The following is a 19,541-nucleotide window of genomic DNA, read 5'->3' as shown; positions in this document are numbered from 1 at the left end:
TTTGATAAACTTGTAAGATTATTAAAAAATCTTGTGTCAGCTGTTAAATTAATTATTTTTTTTGTTGTTTTATAGCATTTGTTAAAAAAAGTTAAACAGTTTTGTTGTCTTTTTGTTTTATACATTTTTTGTAGTTAATAAAAAAATGTTTTAAGCTAGTTTAAAACAGTATTAATAGTTTTTAGAGTTTAAATGGTGTATGCTTTTTAGTAAAACAATAACAAGAACTCCTTTGATTTATATAAGTTTAAACTGATAAAAATAAAACATAACTATTTTTTATCAATGACGCTAAATTATATAAGTTTTTAATATTTTAAAAAGATGCAACATTTAAGTTTTTAAAAACCTTAATTTGAAGTTTGACTAAGTTTTTTAAACTTATTTATTAAAATAGACGTGTTGTTAAGTTTTAATATTACTATGTTCTTCACAAATTTGTTTTGTGCATTTTAAAACTAACACTTACACTGTAGAACTTAGAATTATCAACATTAGCTATAATACAAAATAAAAACAAAGTTTTTTAGCTAAAGAATTAAATGCTTGAACGATTGTACTAAATGCTTAAACTGCAGAAAATAAATGTTTAGAACAGTTTTTTACAGATCGCACAATAAATAAATAGTTAGGCTGCAGCTATCTTTGACATAAACAAACGACACTTTTCAAGTACATCGTTAATCGAAAACAAACAAAAGGCTCATATTACTTTACATTTTTTTAATAGTAAATTTTTATACAAGTATTCTGTGCTTGGCACTCTTAAACTAACCTGATTTAAAACTTTTTGAAAATTTAAAAAATAAAAATTAAATGTTGAAATTTACGGTTACAATGATTTTGAAATTTTCATACCATTATCAAAATAGAATAAACAAAAGGTAAAATTACAGCCTTAGAGTGACATTTGAAAACATAATCACTTTTTTTGACTTAAAGTTTTATTCATTTTTTATTTACTGTGACTTGTTTTCTTAAAACTGGCTTCAAATTTGTGAGTTTATAGTTTTTTTAAGTCGATTTATAGTTTCAAATATATCTATTTAGTATTCAATAAAAAAATTAAAACTAATTAAAATCAAATAAAAAGAACAAAGCATTTTAACTTTTTTAAGCAGTATTTAAGATAAAGAATAATTTTACAAGGTTTTAAAATAAAATTCACTTGTACTTGAATATTAGAGTTCTTAGATAACTTTTAATTTAAATTATTAAATGATATATTCAAAAAATTTTCTTATAAACTGCTGAATAGTTTGTTATAACTTAATTCTACCAATATTTTATTTTTAAACTGGTTGTAGAGATTAGCCTACTTTATTTTTCTAACAGTACTAAATTTTAAACAGAAAACTATTAAAATTAAAAAGCAAGCGTATATTTGCGATTATTTATGTAACCAGTGGGTTGTTTGGCAAAAAATTAATAATATTTATTTATAGATTAAGTTTACATTAATTTCAATAGTAGAAGTATGAAAAACTAAAAAGTATTAAAATTTTATCGACTAAAACATCTAATAAAAATGCATTACCTAAATTCAAATTTTCAATTTATAAGTTTTTTGTTTAAAAACTGACAGAAATATTCTAAATACAATAGGTTTTAACTAATAAGATTTATCAAGTTTTCTGTTTTAAAGATATAACAAATTAAAAGTTTGAAAAACTTAATTAATTATCATCTCTAAAAGCAAGACGCTGTAATCAATAAATGTGATAAAAAAGACAACATTAGACTTTTAAAATTAAATACTTCTTCAAAACTGAAACTTATAGTTATGGTTCGGAAATATACTTTTAAACAGTAGCTTTATACTAAGCTTGCTCAAGTTCGGGTGAACAACAATTTAGTTAGGAGAAAAATAGTTCATTTTAGTTTTCAAGCTTAAAATACAGCACGATATTTTTTAAACAAGTGTTCAAGTATTAATTTTTTTTAGAGTTACAAAAGCTATAAAATATTTTTTTTTGCTTTGCTAAGAAAAAAAGTATTTTTAACTTAACATGACAATTAGACCTATCTAATATTGCTTTACTAAACAAACCTGAAAATATTTTTTAGGACATTAAAACAAAGTTGCAAAAGGATAACTTTAAACTAACTATAACTATAAGCTATACAATAACTATAAGTTGTGAAACTATTTGAATGATTTAACGTTTTATCACCTAATCTAGACATATTTTATTGTTCTGAACATGACAGAAATGAATATTTTATTGTTCTGAATATCATGACAATTTAACAAGTTTTGTCAAATGTAAGCTTATATTTAAGAATTTTTCGTTAATACCAACACGTTTCGTCAAAAGGTTAAATGAGTACATATCAATGATTTTGTGTTAAAACAGCTAATAATATATCATACTTGTTATTCAACGGTGGTCTAAAAACCTTTTTGTAAACATTTTGAAAAAAAAAACTGATTTTTTAGATCTTTATTTGTAAAAGAAAAATAAATAGCTCATTAAACTTTGTACTAAAACTATAAGAAACACCGTGAAATTTTTAAGTAAAAGCGACCAATTTTTAAAGTATTTTTTATCTGGTATTAAACAAATAATTAGAAAACGAGTTGAGTAATGAAATTTGTCAAAATGTAAACCTAATACTAAAAAAATATCAAAAGTGGAATTTTCGTTTTGACTTTGGTATTACAGCTACATACGGTATAAATAAGTTTGATATGTAATAAATTTTATACTCTTTAGTTGTATTTTCGTAACAGTTTCTCGAAACAAAAGCTACTTTTTACTATTGTTTAGTCTGAAGATGTTGTAAATCGACTAAAGTTTTTATGTTTGTATCTACAAAAAAATAATGAAATAACTTAACTGAAGTTGATTTAAAATACATTTTGTCGTTTTAAAACTATATGAATTTGTGACGAAACAGTTAGGATATAACATAAATGTTTGTATTAAAATATTATAAACGTGTATTATAGTTCATTTATCTGTAACAAAGTTTTTTCAAAACATTTGTAATTTAATTAAAAATCTGAACAAAATAAGCCCAAACATGGTTTAATCATATTTTTATAATTTTTTAGTCAAAGACGTTGCATTTTATTTTTTCAAACTTAAAAAAAAGTTCTTTATTTAATAATAAAAAAAAATAAATTCGAACAACAATAAACATTTTAACCATCGTACGATTTCTTTATGTATTTTTCAAATGTTATTAAAACAATTTTATTAGCTTTTAGTCTATGTTGTTCGTGTCATTACGTAAATGTATTTTTAGAACCAAAGCGAGTTAGCTCGAAAAACTCGATTAAGTTTTCAAGCTTCGTACATAAATTTCAACATCAACAAAAACTTCAGCACAAATAAACAACAAGAAAACACACAATAAAAAGCAAACAAAAATGAACAAAGCACAAAGAAAATATGAGCTTATTTAGCAATCGTCCACGACTAACTAGCTTCGGGCGATACCGATATGAGAGACACTCGATATTATCGTGAAGTTATTAGATGGGCGTTTTTGAAGCATTAGCTGCTCTTAAGCTCGTCTAACTAGTCAGAAAGTTTTTGTCTGCATAGAAGTAATCGGTAGATTTTATTTTGTTCAAGCTCAAAAATATAAGCTAGGCAAACAATTAAGTATAAAAGATAGCAAAACATTGAAAATGAAATTAATAACATTTATTTTATTTAAGCAATATACATATAAGCTTTTTGAACGTAGGAAAAGGTTTTGCTTTTTGAATATTTCTTAAACAATTCGTTTCCTGAACAATTTGGAAAACTATTTACTAGTAAACTATCTGTTTGTATGAAGTGTACAGTATAATGTTTTTGTTGTTTTGGTAGTTTCTTCAGAATAAAAATTTACAAAAATATCTAAAAACGTTTTCGTAAATAAATTGGCATAAAAACTGAGACTTTTCAAATACAACCTGTTGTCATAGCGACGTCGTGATACAGAGCTTTTTTATATATTTTCAGTTTTAAAACTCTAGAATAAATGTTTTGTTCATTAAACTTAAAGAATTTAATTATCTTAAAAGAACGTTTAGGTATGTGTAAAGCTTTGTTGAGTTGAATTTTAGACATAGACTGCATTGACTTTTTTTTAGCTCGACTGTACTCTAATTTTGTTTTTAATGTAAAACATAAAAATTGAACAATAGGATATGTTTTGTTTCAAATACTTTCATTTGAAGGTTTAAAATGATTAACTAATTTTATTAAAACAAATATACATCCAAGTATAATGACTTTCGGTAAAGCATAAAAAAATATTTATATAATGCAAATATACTTATACTAAAAACTAATCTACTAAATAAATTTTCTTTCTTCTCTTTTTTAATGTAAGCAGAATACTTGGTGTTAAATCTATGTAAGTGATTTATTACACTAAATTCCAAAAAGGTTTGCATTGAATACAAGGATGCTAAATTGATTTTAGTAGCAACTTACCGCTTAATACAACTAATTGTTTAAACATATTTCAATTGTGCTGAGTTACAAATGTTTGTAACAATATAACGTACTGATTAAGTATGTTTGGTATATTTTTACAACAAAAAACGTTAGTTACAGATCCATACATTTATAAACATTGTTTTAGCCAATTATTTTTGTTTTACTGAAAACATTTTTTTTTATAATTCCAGACCGAATAGTTTGTAATCAATCACCATGGACCAATCCAAAGCGAGATCATCATACAGGAAGACCTTTGGATCCCAGGCTTCCTACTCAACCGTGGGAACCAGCGGAGGGGGTGCCAAGATTGTGAAGAAGAGCTCCAGCTACCAGTACTCGTCAGGTGGCTCCGGAGGTATGACGTCATAATTGATTAATTTGAATCGTTTTTTGCTATTATACTAATAAGTGACGAATACTTAACATTTTCTTATAATTTTGATTTGCAAGTTGTTTTCTGGAGTGAAATTAAAATTTACAACGTTTTTAAATTGTTTTTAAGCTATAATACTGATAAGTGACGAATAATTTTTAATTTTTTTAAATATCTTTTTGGAAGTTTAATTCCGGATTAAAATTAAAAATTGAAACGAAAGAGTTTTTCGGGAGAATTTTGAAATGTTTTGCTTGAAAAATATGTATATTAAACATTTTAAATAGAGTTTATATATTTGGAAGCAAAGGTTTAATAGATGTTAAAAGGTTTAGTAACACTACTTTCAATATAATTTTTTTTGTACGAACACAATAATTAACTGAGCTACTTATTACCTTAATAAGTAATTAAAAGATATAAGTTAATAAAAAAACTAATAACTAAAGGTCATATACTGTACTTATATTTTCAAAACACTAACAATTTTTTTTTGTCTATACTTGTTTCTAATTAAATAGGTTTGTCCCTAGATAGGAGTATGCTTCATATGAAGTTGAACGAAAAAGAATTGTTGAATGGTCTCAACTCACGTATGGTCGCTTACATCGATAAAGGTTTCGTGTTTTTTATTTATTCTTAATACATCATAATTGATTATAATAAACACATTTTTTTTAAACTGTAGCCAGAATGACCTATTGGTATTATATATGTAAGGTTAAACTATAAAAGTTTGTTTTTTAAGATAAAACTTAATCATAAGTATTTAATTTCTGAGTAACTCTTTTGAAACTTTTGTATTTTTTTTATTACTGAATCTTACACAATAAGAACTTTTGCAATGGTTCTAACCTTTCTTTATATTTTATCTAATCTACGTGTTTCACAAAAACATATTTGTAATCGTAAGGTATACTTAAAATGTTTAATACTAGATATTTAATGCCAAAAAATATTAAAAAACTAATATTATTAAACGTCAAGACGGTTATTTTCGTGTTGTGTTTGAATGTTCATAGACAAAATGAAATTATGAAATTACCGAAAAACCAAGTTGTTTAAAATGCGTCCAATTATCATACCACAAAATCAAAACCGGTATACCAAACAATTTATTGGTTGGTGTATCTGTGGTTATAGACCAAAACTTGCTAAGTTTTTTTTTTACTTTAACTTTAATTTTTAAGTAGATTTAATATCTACAAATTAATGGCTTTTTATAAAACCTACACATTTACGGAACATTTATATTTTTGTTAGGCCCTTTAAAACTTTACTATTTAAATTATCATAACCTTTTCATTTTGATTAAGAAAAACCTTAAAATTTTGAAAAATTTCGAAAAATTTATTTTTTTGTGCTCAATAAGTTTTTATAAAACTTTACTCGAAATAGCTTAAGTTTTTTAAGCAGCATTTTTTTAAACAAGTAGTTGTTTACAAAATAATAGTTGGTTTAAACAAACAAACTAGTCTTTGCGAAATACATCACTTTGTTTTACAAACAATAAACAAATTTCAATTCTACGCGGAAACCTATTTAAAGTACTTGAGACTGCGTGTTTTATAGTACTAAAAAACATAACATACTCAATTAAAATTGATTACAAGAGGTTTATAAATGCTTTCTATATGAAAAAAATCTTTTAAAACTTAACACTATAATAAAAAATGCAAAGTATTTTAAATCAGTGTAAATTTTTTATTACATTTTGACGTATATCATTAAGTAATAAAAATTAAACAGTGTTTAACATCAAAAATTAATAATATATTATCAAGTTATAACAAAAAGTTTCAATAAATATAACGTAAAAAAAGTTTTCTTATTTGTTTCTTTTAGTCATAAACAATTATACTGTCTTAAAGTAAAATCATTGTGTTCTGATTATATAAGTTTGAAAATTTTAAATAACCTTGAAAAATTGAGTTATAATTTTAATTAATTTATTATGTTGTATATACAGTGAGGTACTTGGAGGAACAAAACCAGATATTGGAGGACAAAATTGCGGAGGCCAAAGCGAAGAGGACTTCAGTGTTGACTGATGCCATGAAAGAAGAGTTGGTACAGTTAAGAGATCAGGTAATTAAATACATATTTATTAAATTAGTATTTGTATTGTATGTTGTTGACTGATGCCATGAAAGAAGAGTTGATACAGTTAAGAGATCAGGTAATTATATATATACATCATACTAGTATTTGTATTGTATGTTGTTGACTGATGCAAAGGAAGAAGACTTGATATAGTTCAGAGAATATACTTTGTTTAAAATATCAAAAAAACAAAATGTAAAAATACTTTGTTTGATTTATTATATGTTTGTATTGTTGACTGACGCTATGAAAGAAGAGTTGATACAATTGAGATATAAAATAAATTGCACATATTTTTATATATGTATTTTTGAGTGGACTTAGAGGCAGTAATGAATGTTTGCTATACACATAAATAAAAGCGTTGTCACTTTTCAATATTTATAAGTTTTGTTATTTATTTGCATATAAGATTTTTATTGTAAGTTAATCAACTATAAAAGTGAAACTGATGTAAATGTATGAATTTTGATATTTGTTTGTAATTTATATTATTAGTATAATTTATGTATCTTTTTTCGTTTATAAGACTACATAATGTTGATTTATTTAATAAAAACTTATAAAAAACATTTATTTAGAAAGACAATTTAACCATAAAGATCATATGACTTACAATTAAGTAATTTTTAATAAAACCAGGTTATAAATCGTTTAGAATGGTTTGTAATTTTAAATGTCTGACTTTAATTTTTATTCGAGCTGTTATGGAATATTTAGTTCACTTTGAAGCTTTTTAGCTTCCAATAAAAATATTATAAAATCAGGTTTGCGCTGCAACCTTAGAAAAAGTGAATGTTGAAATCGAAAGAGACAACTTGTGCGGTCAAGCATCAGAACTGAGATTCAAGTTAGTTTTATTTGCAACAATTTTTATAGTTTTTTGAACGACAAAAAAAGATGCTCAAAATGTTTGGTCTTAAGACCTGGTGCACAAAAAAAAAAGATCGGTTATCGAGTCGCACACCACTACCTTTTAATGTGTTGTCAAGGACTTTAAAAAAAAAAATTCATAGGTGTCAGCATAAGCAAATACCAAATTGTATTTAATTAAGCTAGTTTTACGTCTTTTATAAAAATTACAATTGATTAACTGTAAAGTTTAAAGCTTTCGTATTAAATAAAGTTGTAGAATTTTAGTTTTTTAACTTTTTTAAGGACCAGCATAACAATTTTATTTTATTTTTTTATGAATAATGAAACTAAAACTATAGTAATCAGCTAACTTAAATATGTTTCAGTGTAGAGTCGAAAATTTATAAATTTAAGCTAAAATTTTCTACTTTGAAGTCTAAGAATGTAGTTAAGTTTTATTCTTAATAAAAAATAAAAATTTGCAAAAATTGCAATTTACTAGAACAAAAATGTCAAATACAAACAGAATTAAAGCTGTCTTTTAGGTGTTTATATACATAACTCGGTTGTAACAGTAAAACTATGACACCTCTATAAGCTATGTTTGTTTACAAACGAATGATTGACTGTTCGATATTTTAGTTAAACTTTAATTGTGTTGAAATGCGAAATGTTGAACTCTTTTAAATAAAACTTAAATGTACCAAATTGAAATTTTTAAATTCTTGATTAAAGTTAAATATATTTAAATATTTGACAATAAAGTTGCTTTCAAATCTTTTATTTTTTTGATTTATTTAAAACTTCAGTAAACCACTTTAAAATAACTGCTGTACTTGAACTTGCATTGCATTAGCGCAAAAGTATTTTATCTCTTGCTCATTGAGAATGCATTACGGGTTTATGAGAAGACATTATGTGTAATTTCATTTTATTTTCACATGTGTTCCAATATACTCTTATAAAAGAATACCTTAGGGCACTTTTCGTAATGCAATGAAATATATGAAATTACAAAATAGCAACGAAAATTAATGTTTTGTTGAAAAAGTCAAACGTTTCTAGATTGAAAGTTTATGTAGAACAAGTGGAATGTAATTTAATTACATCATTAATTGGAACCGTGATTGATTACTTATCTAATTAAAACTGCTAAATTCAAACTTTCCCCTAAAAAATTTAAAGACTTAACACCAAATCTTTTATTTTAATGTTATTATTTTTTGTTTGTTTGTACCATTGGTTTGCTATAAGGTCTACTAATTTTATCGAGACTACTGAATTTAACTAATTGAGATGATTAAAATATTCAACTTTAAAAGCCTACTAACTTTAACGCGCAAATACTTTCTGGTTTTCGAAACATTAATTGTTGACTATTTGTTTTTTTAAGCTATTAGAAAAACTACATTAATACATTTAGTTTTTGTATTGTCATATATTAACAATTTTATAAAGTTGTTTTAATAGTTTTATTAAACATATAATATTTAGAAAAGTTGGTATAAAAATTTAAACTAACTGTAAAAAAATTACTTTTAGTAATGTACAATCACTTATTTCTTAAAGAGAAAAAACCTTCAAATTTATAAAGTTTATGTAAGTATAGGTGTTTAATAATTCCTGTTAATATGTAACATAAGTGTTATATAAGCTTTCTAAACAAAGTGTTAGCATTTCGACAAAAAGTAATTATATTCCTGCAAAAAAAAAATGCAGCAAGACTTCATACGTCATAATCACTTTTCTGCCGTGTGTAGGAAGAACATTAAAATTTTGATGAAAACTTCACCGGCATGTATTAAATTCCACGCGTTAAACATGCCAGAGGCTATATTGACAGCAAGTTTGTTAATCCTCTTTTTTTATTTGAAATTTCGAAATTTTAACATCATGTGCGCTTCATTGTAAACATAAGATCATGATGATTAAATAAATATTTTGTATTAACGTGTAATCTTCTAATTGAAAAAACATTTGGCAGATCGTTATCATCGGTATGTATTAAGAAGTACTTTTTTTAATTCGCGACTTAAATATCTTTTGATTAACAATTAAAATGGCTTTTGACTAAAATGATAATAAATCTGTATATCTTATACTGTAGACTAAAAATTTAAGTATTCTAAGGATTAAATGAGTTAATTGAATTTATTTTATGTCGATTATATGTAAATTAATTCAAAGTATTCGTTCAGTAATTTTAAAGCTGGAATAAAACGCATTTAGTATACAAAAATTACTGTTGTACATTTTATTAAACACTAACTCAAACAAAAAGCGTTTATTTTTATCATTCAAGCCATGCAAAACGCTTTTAAGTAAGTATAAAGGTTATTTAAAGTTAAGTAAACAATAATAAGTTTGTCCTCAAACAAGTTCACGAACAGTTTTTATTAAAGAAAGGAATCAGTACGGTATTAAAATAAAATATACAATGCTTAAAAGTATTTAACCACGACAATTTTTTCCATAAATTTAACAACAAAGTATTTTTTGTTTATTATATGTTGATTTAAAACATACTAATTTGAACTTTGTAATTAACATATAAATACAAGTTTAATCTGATTGATTACCTCAGTCTACAAACTAATAAAAATATACGATAAAACACTAAATAACTCACTCTTTATTCTTAAAAACACCTACTTACGAATGATTGCGTTTTTTATAAAAACTGATGTTGTTAAAAAATAAAAACACTGCACATAGAATGGAAACTTCATGAACAGTTAAGTGAATCATAAACTTTAGCAGTAACTTTATAGACAATAGAACACTTTCAATATTTCCTAAACACTTTTCAAAGAGTAGACTATATATAAAATGTTTCTTGTATAAAACTTAAATACGTTTTTAAACATTTAAGAATGGAGCATGAGGGTAGATTGAGAGCGGATTTGGATGAAGAGCTGGGAAGGTTGAGAAAAGACATTGATGACGCAAACATGGTCAGATTCGATCTTGAAACCAAGATTGAGACTCTCAGGGAGGAGATTGATTATCAGAAGAAGATGCACGAAGAAGTAAGTAAAGAGATTAATGAGAATTTAGTTCCTTGTTTAAACATCTTAAAATGAAACTACAATAAAACATTTTAAAAGAAAGTTGAAAAACTTTTCGAATATATGCTTATAATAATTAACAAATAACTTTATAATTAAACTGATTATTTTATAAATTTTGTTAAACATGATTAAGTTGCAGCATAAAAGCAGTATGTTCTAAGTTTTTTATAATGAAGTTTTTGTTGATTTTCCGAAATACGAGAAATGAAATCATGCATACCAGATAGTACTAACATAAGATCAAAAAAATTACAAACATTTTTCTCCAACAGGAAATCGAGGAACTGAAGGCGCAGATAAGGGAGCAGGGATATAACATCGAGGTTGACGACATTTCTCCTGACATCAGCGAAATGTTGAGACAGATCAGGGCTCAGTACGAGCAGATGGTCATCAAGAACCGTGATGAGACTGAATCGTGGTATAAGAGCAAGGTTTGTAATGTTTTTGTATATGGAAGATACTGTTGTAGTTAAATACTGTATGGTGGGTTTTAGATTATTAGTGATGAGACTGATGAAAAAAAAGTTTAATATAACACAATAATTTCCTCGCAAAAAATAACAAGTTTACGTTAACAACAATTTAGCTAGACCAGCATATCGTACTTAAGATGAAAACTTTACATTTGAGGGTGGTTAAATTATTTAGAGCTATATAGCTTTGCTTCGATACATAATTACACATTTGTAAATAACATAAATACGAGAGCTACAAATAGTATCAAAACAGTGTATGACATCATAACGCCTTCTAATTATCTCATTTTTGAACGTTTTTATTTTACTCTTTTTTAGTAGTCTCGTTTTAATTATTCAGACTTAAATAAAATATGTGACAATATCTAGTAAGACCCGTTATGTCGTTACTATGTATTGACGTTATTACGCCTTTTACTTATGTAGATTTCGTTTTTTTTTTATAATACTCCCTTTCACAAAGCTCGTTTTCATAACGAATAATAAAGTTTGTAATGTTTGCTGGTGGCCACTCGTAATGACGTCATAGGAGTGAAAGCGGTATCAAAAACCTCGATTACAGTTATCTCTTATAGTTATACTAGTTGTTTGTTTCTTTTAATAGCAACTATTTTAGTAAAAAACATTTATTGTTAAAACTATTAAACTAGTTTAAATTGCTCTCTACCACTCTAATGTCATTAAGCGTTGCCCCTAGCATTTAATTATATATATATTTTTAAAGCTTTTATTTGGTTAAAAAATCATAGTTGATCTATATAAAATATCAAACTTAAATCAAAGTTAAATTATCACACTAGTTATTTATACTTTTAACTTTAAACTAAAATTAACTTATTGTAATAAAAGTTTTTTTTTTGTTTTTAAAACAATTTACAAGCTTAATAAAATGCTTACCTTTATTAAATCATAAATTGGAAAAAATATTTAACTTTGAAATTTATCTTTTTTATAGAAAAACAATCTTAGTTGGAATAACTAGGTTAAAGTCTAAACTTTGGTAAAAATTAACCTCGCAGGAAATTAATTTTTAAAAGGAAAACTATTTACACTGAGGTTTTAATGTTTTTAGTACAAACAGAAAAGTTTATCTTTGCTCAAGGTCAAAATATTTTACTTCAGTTTTACTTTTGCTATATTTAGAAAGTTTCTTTGTCTGTACTACATATTTGCCAAAGATTTCAGCGTTCATATTTGTAATGCTTAGTATACGTTGGCATTTTCTGTTGTTTTAGTTTTATACAAATCCAATTTGAAAATATCCTAAAAGTGAAGAACAATATTTATACAATATTTTCATAAAAAACTTATTTACAGTTGAAACATAAAAAAGGTTTTAATACAAAAATATCAACTTTTGTTTTAGTGAAAAGTGAGTTAAGCTGATAATCAATTAAATCGTTGGTTGAAAAAGTTATAAAATCCAGACGAGTTACTACTTCTTTATTTATTTAGTCTGGTTTAATTTCATATTTTAATATACTTTTAGGATTAATTACTGTAATATGTAGATATTTAACAAGTTAAATAGTTGGAGTACCATATCAGCAGAGAAACTTACTGAACAATTTGAATGATGTAAAAAGCTACAGTTATATTAACTTTAAGCAAATATTTAACTAAATTGTTATTTCTGCAGTTCGAAGATTTGGACAGTAAGGCGAAGGTGAACGCAGCAGAACTTGAGAGGGTGTTGAGTGAAATCAGCAACTACAGAAAACAAACAACACAACTCGAAATGGAGCTTGAATCTCTCAGGGGAACTGTGAGTTTTAAATAACAATTTACTTACAACTTGGTATAGTAAATATGTAAATACAGAATTAGAATCTCTCAGAGGAATTGTTAGTTTAAGTATAAATATATATATACTTGTAACATATATATATATATATAGTTTATAAGAAAAATACAATTTTTAATACTAGTACATTTGTTTCATGAAGCTAAACGCGTTAGTCATCAGCTAGCTAAATTTAAAATAACAAGCACTTTACTAAACAGAGATGCAAAAGTTTTAGAAAAAAACAATGAAAAAGTATGTTTTTTCGTATAACTTTTGCATCTATGTTTAGTAAAGTGCTTATTATTTTAAATTTAACTAGCTGATGATTAAAGCGTTTAGCTCTATGAAACATATGGACTAGTGTTTAAAATCGTATTTTTCTAATAAACTATTTTAAAGCCCTTCAAAAGGGTTCTGTAGAAAATGTTCAAATTTGAATAACAACTTTATTATATACAATAAAGTTGTTATTCAAAATTTAAACACCTTCTACAGAGCCCTTTTGAAGGGCTTTTAAATAGTTTATTAAACATATATATATATATATCTTTGTTTTGAATTTTACAAAGATATTTATTTTTTTAATGAAATTCAACTACATATATTACCATAAAAACAGGCATAACACTTTTTTTCTATACTTAATAATCGAGTTAAAAATTATTTGGAATTAACAAAAAGTATATAACAACTTGTCAGTAATCTGTTTCAATGATTTTTATTAAAAGCCTTAATTGGAACTAAAACTACAGAATAAAAAAATAACTTTGAAAGCTTACAAAAAACTATACTTTTGTAATAACATATCGTTATTAGGTAAAACAGAAAACTTCTATTTTTAGCAAATTAAAGATTTCGTGACAAATAGAGAACACAAAAAACTTGTTCGAATGTTTACATTAATTTTTCAAACCACAAGAAAATATTAAGTTTTCGAACAACGCAAAGCACATTTAAACCTTTTCATACTGGTTTATCGTTTTTTTTTTTTAATTTTTTAATGAAAATGTACTTTTTGAAGAACTTTAAACTTTTTTATGATGCTAGAACAAGTGTTAATTTTTGAAAAATAACCACCATATAAGGTTTAACATGTTACTTGTAGAAATTTCTTAAAAGAAATTTTTAAATGAAAATTTTATTCAAACTTCTTCTATATGAATTCACAACCACGCCCCGCTATCATAAATTTCAAAAAGTTTGTCGTAAAAGCCGCTAAATTTAAAATTAAGTGTTGCTCAAGGGTGCATTTAAGGCCGAAACTTACTTCAGGCAATATACCTAATAATCGATATCTGTACGAATAGCAACCTACAATATAAATATATTTGCCTATTCACTTTAGCTATGTATTCAATAAGTATACCTTTTTTAGATAACAATAAGATATAAACAAGAACAAAGTTATAACATGCGATTAAAATTACATACCTTTTTAAGTTATGTACTTTTCTAATCAAAAATGTTTAATTACAATGTTTTTTCTTCAAATTAGTATTAAGGTAAGAAACCGCACTTCGATAAAAACTTGGCGAATCAAAATAAAGTTCTTATGTGAATTTTAAAAATAACTGAGAGCTAACATATATAGCTTTAAATTAGCAATTGTTTTAATTAAAATGTTTCTCCAAGTTGTCTGAAAAACAGTATCTTATTATTTTATATAACTAAATCTAAAACTATAATTTTTTGTAAAATTTTTGTTCAGTCAAAACTTTAAAACAATGAAATATTTACTCTAAAGTTTTTTTTTCTTCTCAGAACGAGTACTTGGAACGCAACTTGGCTGATGTCGAAAAGAGATACGAGTTTGAAGCTCAAAGATCTCAAGCCAGAATTGCTGCTATGACTCTAGAACTCAATGGTTAGTCATTTTACACACTTTTGAAATGTATAAGTTTTTACTGTGTATAGCAGGGTTTCTCAAAGTGGGCCAACAAGGCCTCCTTGGGGGCCACGAGCAACAAAGGGGTGGAAGGAGGGGGGACCATGAGCAGTAAAGGAGCCAGAGGGGGGCTATGAGGTCATAATTTGAAACTAGATATTCTTGAGTTGTAGATGAAGAGCAAAAAAAAAAAGATCTCAAGTGTTTTTATGGTAGTTTTCAAGTAATCTTGTTGAAGAGGCCATGGCTTTTTAATTGGTTTTAAGGGGCCATTTGAAAAAAAGTTTGGAAGACCCTGCTGTTTAGTGTTACGAGGTTAAAAAAATGTTGCATTGACTATTAGACTATATTTTTATATAAAATTTCTTGAAAATATTTTGTACTAACTTCGTCGTATGCAGTAAGTGATGTTACAAATATTAAGTTAACTGTTAGAATTTTACAGCTTTTCTAAAGGTTTTATAGATACTTATTTAATTTTTATGTGATAAGATTATGTTTAAACGTTATTAAAAACAAAATTATCTTTTTGATAGTAGTGATTCACTAGTTTACTTATATTAGTGCTATTTTTACTTATTCTAGTAAAGTTAGTGCTGTGTTGAGTTCTACATACGATTATCGTGATTTGTTTTTATTTTTTGAGAGAAAATAGTTTATAAGATAACATATTAGGTTATTAAACTGTCTTTAAACCTTACTTTGAATTTGTATCAAATGAAATTAATCGAGCTATTGCAGAATTTTAAATGCTTTATTACAATAAAGTGTTGCTAACCTTGTGCAATAAATTTAAACGTAACGTATTGTGACATCATAAGTTTTCATGCTAACATTACTATGTTGACAAGTAATGTTTGACACTTATACATTCTTATATTTCAAACTTTAGTTTGTATAATAGACTTTTATATACTTTTACATATTCAGAGGTTTAATTAATTTAAGTTTTGAACACTTTATCCGATGTATTACTTAACTTAAGCATAATTTAAACAAATTTAAGGCAAAACTGCACATATTATTACATAATTGGATAACTAATGTTTTGTTATACACGTTGCTCTATTTTATTAATAAGCAAACTAAAACTCTTTATTATTTATTTTAGTGTTCTCACCACAATTTAGCACCAACTTAAAAAAAATTACTTACTGGTGAGAAAATGTTCGTGTATGTACTCACTCATGTTAAGTCAACTGTTAAGTGCTAGACCTCTTTTATAACTTTTATATGTTTCAGGTGCAAACACTGATATGAAGAAGCATCTTGCTGAGTACAAGAGACTCATGAGTCAGAAGATCTCTTTGGAGAAGGAAATCAGAACTTACAGAGATCTCCTCGAGGGGGAAGAAAGAAGGTAAAATATAATTTCAACCTTTTTACAGTTATTAAAGGTATATATAATATGAAACACAGTTTCAGCTCATTTAGTTCTATCTAACACTCAATTTTTATAGCATTTTTATGATAATTGAACAAAAAAAAAATTAAATATGGATTTTAAGTGACTAAAGTTGTTTATACAGAATACATGACCATTGTTATGTATTTAGAAGACTAGCACGTTTTTAATTTAAAATGAATTACTAAAACTACTTAAAAAACTTACTATTTCTTACAGAATCAGCAGCTCTTCAGAGAGTGAGGATGAAAAAGAGAGGAAGAGAACAAGATCCAGGGTCACCAAGAAAGTTATTGTCAAGACCATTGAGACCAGGTTTGTTATTAATAATAACAATTGCTAATAGAGACAGGGTTTGTCGTTATTGAAGTTTTTTGTAAACTTTTAATTACTCAAATTAGTTAGTAATTTCTATTATATTCAAGCTGTAGTTAAACAATATAAATAATTGAGTTTATTCTTTAATGGTCGGTCGAAAGGTTGAACTATTTAATTAAAATACTAAAAGCTATTTTTCAACATTTTTTCATACTTATTTTGTTCAACTTTTAAAAACTAATTAAAACACATATTAAAATAAAAAAACTCTTAACAAAATGTCGTTTCAACTTATTATCCTTAAAGATGTCAATATAGCGTTATCACACATTCAAAAACAAAATTTTTAAAAAGGATATTTTGAACTAAGTACATTAACTATTTTCACAGAGATGGCAAGATAGTGTCTTCGCACGTTCACGAGAAGAACATGTCGACCGACGGAAACACTTCCGACTCCTCATCTTCTTCTTCAAGCTCCTCATCCAGCTCGGATTAGGGAAAATACCCCACGTTGAGAAAAGAGTTGAGCTATAAGGGCTTGATTTGATTTTTGTTGTACATACTTTATATTATTCAAAAATTTGTTTAGAAAAGTTCATTGTAAAGATATATAATAAGTTCCTCTGTTAAACAGCTATCCAGTTTAAAACAAAGTTTTGTACTTTTTGTAAAAAAAACACGTTTTTTTTTTCAATTCCAAGCTCTAGCATTCGCTTCTATATCTTGTTGGCTCCCAAAGATACTTTGTGTCTTGTATATATTCGTTTTTGTAAAAATGTTTTCAATTACATTAGCATTAAAAGCCAACTTATGTTCTGTAAAACAGAAATTTATTGTTTTTTTTTGTAAATATTATTTTAAGTTATGCTTACATAACTTTCAAAAATTTCTTAACATTTTTAAAATAGATACTTTATAATGATAGCAAGCGTATAGTATTTTAGACCGTTCTGTTATGAATAAACTTTTGGGTGTTTTAATTGTTTTATGTATATATTTGCCAATTATAAAGATACTCAGTTTTTGAATATATTCAGTTTTTTTAAATTTATTTTCAATTACGTTAGCATTGAAAGCCAACTTATGTTCTGTACAACAGAAATTAATTGTTTTTTATTGTAAATATCAGTTTAAGTTATGCTTACATAACTTACAAAAATTTCTTAACATCTTATAAATAAATACTTTATAATGTTAGCTAGCAAAGGTAAAAACTTTATTAATATTTTAGACCGTTTTGTAATTGGTAAACTTTTCGATAATTGAACTGTTTTATATATATTGTTAACAGTTACAAAGTCCTTAAAGATTTAATAATTAAGTCGAAGCAATAAAGAAACGTTTAAACGAAAACTATTCATTATGAATTAAACTTTCTGTAAATTAATTTCTAAAAACTAATACTCGCTATTTAACAGTATAAATTATAAAACTTTATATAGTTACTAAGTATAAAAAGAGAATTTTTATATTCCGCACTCTCTTGCGAAATAATGGTTTAGTTAACTAAAAGGAATTGTATAAAATATACGTAATGAATAACAATAACAACTCTTGAGTACGTAGAAAAACATGATAGAAACATGTAAAAACTCAAAATCATGCTGGTAAAAGTATTTTAGTTAATTTTCATCCCTTATTTTACTAAAAAAATACAGTCACTTATCTTAATTCAAGATGTGATGCAATTTGAAATTTTATGAAAAAATACGTTAAATTTCTGATATGAATCTACAACCACCGTAAAAACCAAGTGATAAATTAGAAAATTTTGATTCAAACAACCTGAAGAAATTGACATTTATTTTTTCAACTAATTGTAACAAACAGATTTGAAAAATGAAACTTGAAATTTTTTAAAACTCAATTTTTTTTACTGTTCAGTTATTAATAAATACTTGTATATATAGGGTTGATCACGCCAATTCGACCATCAGACCACAAGTTTCGGTAGACTGAGACCGGTTTCGTCCTAAACTTGTACTTGTACATAGATAGAAATTATAAATTTTTACTGTAAGTTACACGTTAAAGTGTCGTATGAACAAAACGTATTTATGTAACGTAAATAGAATAAATTACTATTCAATACTTTTTTTTTATACAACTAAATGATTAGAATATCTAATCCTCGTTTTGAAAGTTAACTTATCTTATGTATTAAGTTATATTCTCGTTTTCATTTGTTGGTTTCTACAAAAATGCAAAATTTTATCAAAAAATGCGGTTTTAACTAAGTTAAGAAAATAAATATATTGTTTTAAGGACTCAACAATTATAGTTATTGCTTTTTTAAGTGTAATAATAAGAATATTTTAGAATTTGAGACATCAAAAATGTACACTAACCTTAGTCTAAAAATCAAAGACTACTCGTTCTGTTTAAGAAATACTTTTTTCTAAAAATACATAAAGTCAAAACTAGAGCTTTTTTTTATAAGGCTCCCTTAAAATAAATTAAACCACCTCCGATAAAATTTCTCAAGAAACTACGCTAAATAAGCTTAGCACCTTTTTTTTACTTTTCATCATCACCTTTAGAATCTCTAGTGTATGTTTCAAATTATGACCTTATACCACCCCTTTTTACAGCTTATGGCCCTATAAATAAAAAAAATCAACAATATCTAGTATTATTTTATAACTACCGTTTAACACGCCTACGAAATTTTTTTTATCTTGATCATCAAATCTAGAACATCTAGTGTAAGTAAAATCTTTAATAACTAGAAGTTTTAGTCTAGTTTTGAGAACACGATTAAAAATCAACACTGGAATATTTCAGTTAAGAAATTTCTTTTGGTGATTTAGCTACACAC

The 19,541-nt window shown here is 25.5% G+C and overlaps 1 protein-coding gene across 2 annotated transcripts; it reads left to right on the top strand.

The window, feature by feature from the left end:
- The first annotated feature begins 4,637 nt into the window (after nt 1–4,637).
- LOC145835395 (glial fibrillary acidic protein-like) lies at nt 4,638–17,703 on the top strand. Of its 2 annotated transcripts, none has more exons than XM_082942965.1 (11): nt 4,638–4,800; nt 5,352–5,435; nt 6,788–6,906; nt 7,689–7,771; nt 10,649–10,805; nt 11,120–11,281; nt 12,966–13,091; nt 14,874–14,976; nt 16,240–16,357; nt 16,622–16,717; nt 17,111–17,703. In XM_082942965.1, exons 1-11 carry the CDS (start codon nt 4,659–4,661, stop codon nt 17,217–17,219), a joined length of 1,299 nt encoding a protein of 432 aa, XP_082799091.1. In that variant the 5' UTR covers nt 4,638–4,658; the 3' UTR covers nt 17,220–17,703. The 2 variants fall into 2 exon arrangements, with proteins under 2 accessions (XP_082799091.1, XP_082799090.1); XM_082942964.1 differs by having other exon boundaries at nt 5,340–5,435.
- The last annotated feature ends 1,838 nt before the right edge of the window (nt 17,704–19,541 follow it).

The sequence above is a fragment of the Thalia democratica genome, chromosome 5, assembly GCF_965202585.1.
Source record: "Thalia democratica chromosome 5, ktThaDemo2.hap1.1, whole genome shotgun sequence".
Taxonomy (NCBI): domain Eukaryota; kingdom Metazoa; phylum Chordata; class Thaliacea; order Salpida; family Salpidae; genus Thalia; species Thalia democratica.
This window is presented reverse-complemented; position numbering and strand designations above follow the sequence as displayed.